At 32.4% G+C, this 7,061-nt stretch overlaps 1 protein-coding gene across 1 annotated transcript; it reads left to right on the forward strand.

Moving 5' to 3' along the window:
• Positions 1 to 2,554: 2,554 nt before the first annotated feature.
• LOC121203027 (auxin-responsive protein SAUR71) lies at positions 2,555 to 3,298 on the forward strand. The gene has a single exon (XM_041087083.1). It carries the CDS (start codon positions 2,720 to 2,722, stop codon positions 3,143 to 3,145), a length of 426 nt encoding a protein of 141 aa, XP_040943017.1. The 5' UTR covers positions 2,555 to 2,719; the 3' UTR covers positions 3,146 to 3,298.
• The last annotated feature ends 3,763 nt before the right edge of the window (positions 3,299 to 7,061 follow it).

Raw genomic sequence — 7,061 nt, forward strand, 5'->3', positions numbered from 1 at the left:
AGGGTAATTTTATATTTTTATTTTAATAAATACAGTAAAAATATACATGTGGTGGGATTTGAATCCATACAAATTACATTAGTAAAATCTTTAATTTATCACTTAAACAAAGCTTATTTTTAATGTTTTTCATACAATTTTATTTTAATATGCACAATTAATTACCTTCATCGGTTGTCTTTATATACGATATATAAAGGGGAATTATTTGGTGCATAAGATCATGGGTTGACAAGTGTCATATAGGGATATAATAAAATATTAAATAAAATAAATTTTTTAAAAAAAGTCATGCAGCAATTTATTAAAGTTGCTTGTGGAATAAAAAAAAAGTATATTACCAGTGTACCAAATACTAATGCATATATAAAATGACTGACTAAGTTGGTGTCATGAGTCAACTCATACCATCTCAATATGAAATTACAAAAATACCATTACTTTAAAAAGTAATTAATATTATTATAATTAAAAGATAGAATATTGCAGTGATATTAATTTTTTTAAAGTTATATAATTATAATTATATCAACGATTTTAATGAAAATCAATTTATTACTGGACAATTAACTAACCCATATATAATTTACATATGTGAGATTCCTTGACACTCAATATTCCAAAATTTCAATTTTATTATTTTAAGGGTAAATTACATCAGCAATCACTCAACTTTGATCTCAATGATAAAACAATTACTCAACTTTAAAAAAATAACAAATCAATCATTAACATTATTGAAAAGTGGCAAAATAGTCACCCATTAACATTTTCCGTTACAGGCCTAACGAGATAGGTGACGTGACCCGTTAACTAGCTGACGTGGCCAGTTAACTAGCCACAGTGGAAACCTAATTAGCTGACATGGCCATTAACATTTGATTTTCTCTGTTTTCAAAGATGGTGATCTGCTTCAATCTATTATCAATCTCTTTTGTCTCATTCTCTACCTTTCAATCTCTCCTCATTCAGATTCTGCCATGCCAAAACCCAAACCACAATTTCCAATCTATGCCCTTGTGGCCGCCAAACCACAGCTTCCAATCTTGTGTCGCCAAAACCAGAAACAAATATTGTCACAATGAGCTACCTTTTCCCATTACCAACTCGACCTTCCAACTACGACAACCATCGATTTGAACTTGACTGCGACAGTAACAACCGCATTGTTTTATTCCTAAACCATGGCAGATTTTACATCCAAAACATTTGGTACAAATACTTTACGATTCGAGCTGTCGACCGTGACTAGTTAACAGTAAAAAAAGAATAAGAAGAAGAAGAGGAGGAGGAGGAGGAGGAGAAGAGAAGAAATGGAGATGCCAAATAAAAGCTATGGCATTTTTAAGGTCACTGACCCCTGCCACTGCCATAGACGATGTTGTTGTTGCTACCTCTGCTCTGCACGTCACCTTTGTTTTCTCTTCTTCTTCCTCCTATTCTCGCAATTCTTTTCAATTTCCTAGCACAAAAAGAATAAGCCAACGCTATACGAGTTTTCAAGCAGAGATAAGATGGTGCATTTGACCGAATACGACAAAGAAAAGCTCTTGACTGTTCTCGTCACCGAAATTATTCTTTGTGAAACTTGCGCCATTGCTGTCGCCGTAATCCACAACCTCATGTTGCTACTGAACCACTCTAGAATTTTTCTCCTCCTCATCATCTTCTTCTTTTTCTTTTACTGCCCAACCTAGCTAGGGTTTTAAATTGAGGCTATTTACACAGTGGGATGATTGGTCAGCTTTTCGTTACATCTGTAACGGAAAATGGTTAGTAGGATTGATTTGTTATTTATTGAAAGTTGAGTAACTGAATTGAAAGTTGAGTGATTATTTTATCATTGAGATCAAAGTTGAGCGACTTTGATATAATTTACCCTTATTTTAATTAAAATATCATTGGTCAACAATCTCTTGAGCTAATGAAAAGAGTATTTGTATTGTGGTATGATAGCTTAGATTCAATTCCTAACAACCCTCACCCCTATCCCCAATTATCAAAAAAAAAAAAAATCAAGATCTCATTGAAGCAATGCCATGAAAGTTGATAACGATGATAAGATGAAAATGGAAAAAGATAATTAATAATATTAATCTAATTAATTTTATGATATTTATTAAAATTTTTTAACATATATTAGATTATGATACGCTTATATAAATTAATATAATAACAAATAAGATTAAGATGAGTATTTGATACACTGGTAATGTGTTTTTTCATTCCACAAGTAATTTTTTTAAAAAAATATTTATTTATTTTAATATTTTTCTATACATTTATAAGATATTTATTAATCCCCTAATCTTATTTGTGGTCATCGACATTATACCAAATAATTTGCCATAAGATATTGGTTGAATGATAAAATATATATGTTAAAAATTATAAAGAATTGGATTGAAATTCAATTATATTTTTCTGTATGAAAAGAATAAAAGAAAAATGCAGTTAAAAAAAAAGAAAAAGGGTTGGGTTTTGTAAGATTGTGGTGGAGTGGAAATGCATCCTAAAATAAGAACTTAACTAATTTTATTGTACCTTCCATGTACTCTTACTGTACCATCACTGCCTATGTGTCATACTTTTTAATTCCCTCTTTCCCTTTGCTTTATATATTCCCAAATCCCCCCCTCTACTCCTTTATCCTCCCACTTCTCTTCTCCTTTTCCGACCACCACACTCAAAGATTTCTTTTCTTTTAATTCATTACCCAATGAAGCAGCTCATCCGCCGTCTCTCCCGCGTCGCCGATGCTTCCTCCCAGTATAGCCTTCTCCGTTCCGACACCGCCTCCACGCGCCATCGCATCACGCGTCGGGCTGAATCTTTCCGTATCGCGGTCGCTTCCTTGAAAAAGCCGGCGCGCCGTTCTGTCCCCGAAGGTCACGTGCCGGTCTACGTGGGGGAAGAGATGGAGCGGTTCCTGGTGAACGCAGAGTTGCTGAACCACCCGGTTTTTGTTAGCTTGCTTAATAAATCGGCTCAGGAGTACGGGTATGACCAAAAAGGGGTACTTCATATTCCATGTCACGTTCTGGTTTTTGAACGGGTTATGGAAGCGTTGAGACTGGGGGCTGACCTACGTGGCCTCCAGGACCTCCTTCGTTCTTTCTCCGACGACTGTTTTCTCGATTTATAAGAGTGAAGCAGGAACAAAAAGGAGGTCGTTGTTTTTTGTTGTCTTGTCTTGTCTTTGTGTAAATAGAAAGGGCAATTTAGCGTTATTCTAGTAGTGTTTTCACTTCATTGTAAAGAGGACTGGACACAAATGGAGGATTTCTTTCTTCTTTTCTATGTTTTTGTTTCAATTTTAAATTTATTTTAAAATAAGAAAGTTGATCAGACAAGGGAAAGTTAGAGATTCTGAAAATGCTGCAAATTTCTGTTTGGTTTCAAAGAAAACCATCAAGTCCTTTTGTTTTTATTCTGTTAGGATCCCAGGAAAGTCCGAGGACGCCAATCAGATTCAAGTTAAATGAAATTTCTGGAGTGTGTGTTGGGGGCCAACGTTCGGTAGTTTGTTTTTTAATGGTCCGATGGAAGAGGTAGGGGTATTTCGGGAAGGTTAGAAATTGTGATACGGGTGTGGGTGTCAATAACGATGTTGTTTGAGCCTTGAGGGCTAGTTTGGGGTTTTTCTCACATTAAGTGATAAGCCGCTGAAGAAGAGTCGTCGACCCCACTCCGACTTGGATTACTTTCGGCTGTCTGTTCAAACGCCGCTAAATGAGATGAATTTCACGGGGAGCTGCTTTCCATCGTTCCAAGTACTTTCGTGAATTTTTATTCAAATTTCTACAGAACCAAATTTAAAATTTATGATTTTTGTAAAATTTTTTTTGACTAAATCTCAAAAGAAAACAAAGTCTCATATCAGATTTTAGACCCATAACTCTTCTCTATAATATTAAAGGAAGAGTATTAATAGTTTCTCTATAAAACTTATTATTAATTTATTATTAACTATTTAAAATAAAAATAAAACCATCAATTTATATTAAAAATTAAATATAACAGAGATCCAAAATCAAATTCAACTATTTCTCTATAATAATGGAAAAAGAGTACTACTGGTTTCTCCATAAAATTTACTTTATATATATACATCAAATATCAAATTTGGGCTAAATTGTTGAAATATGTTAAAAAAAAAATTTTGAAAATAAGTTATTTTTTTTTTGGAAAATTTAGATAGGTCAATTTTAGAGAAAGTCTGTGAAAATGTATCCAGCTGGATGTGTTTTTTGCACAATTGGCAAGAAAGTGCGCCTAACTAGACGCGTTTCCTTTGAGTAGGTAGACCAGCTTGGCGCATTTTCCTTCAACTGTAAATTCTCATTGATCAAATTTCAAATCTAGCCAACGGTAAAATTATTAAATGGTCCAATGATAACTTTTTTTCCTATATAAACCCATGCCATTTTTCACTCTTTTCACTCAAATCCAATTCTCTCAAGATTTGTTCTAAAATTTCCAATAAATTTCTATAAAAATATTCTAGTTTTACTTTATTATTTCGCAAATTATTCATTTTAATTAATTTTTCATGAATGACAAGTTTTTTTATTTGTTTCGACGACAAGCACATTTCTGCTGCGCTATTGGCAATGGTAAGGAAATTTTTTTATTTTTATTAATTTTAATTAAGTTAATTTTAAAGTTTTAAAAATTTAAAGTTTATAATTTATTTTGTTGATATAAATAGGCGAATGATCGGATTTTGGAATGGTTTATACATGATCTATCAAAGAGCACACCCAATGCAATTCATTTTTATTTGCAAGATGCGAGATTCTTACATGCATCTCATATGCTTAGGGCTGTAAATTAGATCCCACACTTATCAGCGCGTTAGTGAAAAGATGGAAACTAGTGATACACACATCTCATCTTTCATGCGGTGAGTGTACGATCACACTTGATACACATTATTAGGAAGGTGCTGAACATGTTTTAAGGTGGTCGGATAGAGATCAAATTGTTGGAGGAAAATTTCAGTGAACTTGATGACCATCAGATTGCCCTTGAAAAGGAAAAAATGCCCGAGCATTCATCTTGAGGTTAGTCGGGGGCTTTCTAATACTTGATAAATCTCGAAATTTGGTACACTTATGGTCTGTTTGTTTGCCAGTAAAATGTTTTCCGGAAAATAATTTTTGGAGAATAATTTACTTTTTTGGAAAATGATTTACTGAAAATATTTTCTAGTATTTGGATGAATCTGTGTACAATATTTTTTGTTGTTTGGCAGATTTCCTGAAAATATTTTCTGAAAAAGTTGTTTTTACATATATTAATAAATTTTTATATTTTAAATTGTTTTTACATATATTGCAATGATTTATTTATAAATAAATCAAATTAAATATATAATAATACTCAATTATTAAGCTACAATATTAACCGTCATAAATTGAAAACAACCAAAGTCAAATAAATTATTTGTAGTTGTGTTAAAAAAAAATAAAAAACAAGGATTGAATAATTATAAATTAGCTTCCAAACTTAATACTAGAAATTAATAATATTATCCAAATGCATAATTAATAGTACACCATATAATAACAACAACATTGTCCAAGTGCATAACTAATATTACACCACATAAAATTGTCAATATCTTCAACCTTGAGAAAATTTTTAAAGCCAAATTTTTTTATGCTTCTTACTTTTAACTAAAAAAGCTTTGGCCTCGGATTCATGACTCACTAGATAATCAAACACAGAACACAAGAAGTCATCATCAAATCCTTCTTCCTCCATCGACATCACTTGTTCGTAAAGCTGTGGTGTCTTATCCGCAATAAATTGTTCCAAAGCATTAGCAATTTTGCCAAGTTGTTCACCCACAAATTTAATTTGTTCATCAACGACACTTTCTTGAACATTTTTTCTTTTACGTTTGGATGTGCCTGATGAAGATACATTTGTTCTTACCTCTTCAGCCTCTTCATTGTCGCAGTCTACAAGCACTGAATCTTGGTTACCATCATCCAAATCTATGTCAGTAAATGTTCTGGCAAAACTCCCTGTTGCCATATCTTTGCCAACAACCAAAGCCATTTCATCATAATGATCAATGCTTTTATTCAAAAATGGTTCATACTTCTTGTGTGCCTGTTGGATACTATACACAATTAGAATAACAAGTAAAAAACAATTGAAATATACTTAACATATATATACATATATTACCATCATTGCTGCATCATATGTCGCTCTATCACATGTGATCATTTTCATGTTATCATCCCATCCAAAACCACTTTCACCTCGAATTTTGCATATAATCTGCCACTGGTTTTTTATAGTCCTCAAATGATTTTCCACATGCTTCGCATCGCATTGGACTTGGAATCTTTCAGAAATAGCTTCGACAACGCGATTAATAGAAACTGCTTTGAAAGTATTAGAAGACTTATTTTCTTCCTGGGCCTCCTCTACTAGAATTTCAAGAAAAACATGTTCCATCGGTTTTGTCCACCTGAATTGCTTGGAGGTCCCTTCTTTGTTGTCCTTACCCATTCTACATTAATAATTGTCATTGTCAATCATTTCAATATCCAACAGGCTTAAAACATAATTAATTCAATATCTAACAAGCTTAAAACATAATCAATATCTAACAAATTCAAGACATAAAAATTTCAAAATCCAACAAACTAAAATTTCAATATCATTATCCAACCAACATTAACAAAAAAAAACAATTTTAATACTAAAACATACATAACATAAAAACAATAACCCTAAGCCCTAAACCTACCTAATATTTCTAGCCATATAATCAGTCCACATAGTTTGTGCAATTTCATCTCTCTTAGCAGACCATTCTATTACTTCTTCTCTTTCTTCTTGCTCCGTAAGCCAAAGGGTGGTCCCCCTTTGTGTTTTCACCCACTGATAAATGCTATACTTCTTCTTGCGGTCTTGACTCCTCCAACAGTATATACATACATATACATGGCTTATATTATTACTGTAATAAAAAAAATGAAAAACATATGCATAATTTATATAATTAAAGCACTTGTTTTTCTTAGATTCGTCAAGAC

This window comes from Gossypium hirsutum, chromosome D01, assembly GCF_007990345.1.
Source record: "Gossypium hirsutum isolate 1008001.06 chromosome D01, Gossypium_hirsutum_v2.1, whole genome shotgun sequence".
NCBI classification, from domain to species: Eukaryota; Viridiplantae; Streptophyta; class Magnoliopsida; order Malvales; family Malvaceae; genus Gossypium; species Gossypium hirsutum.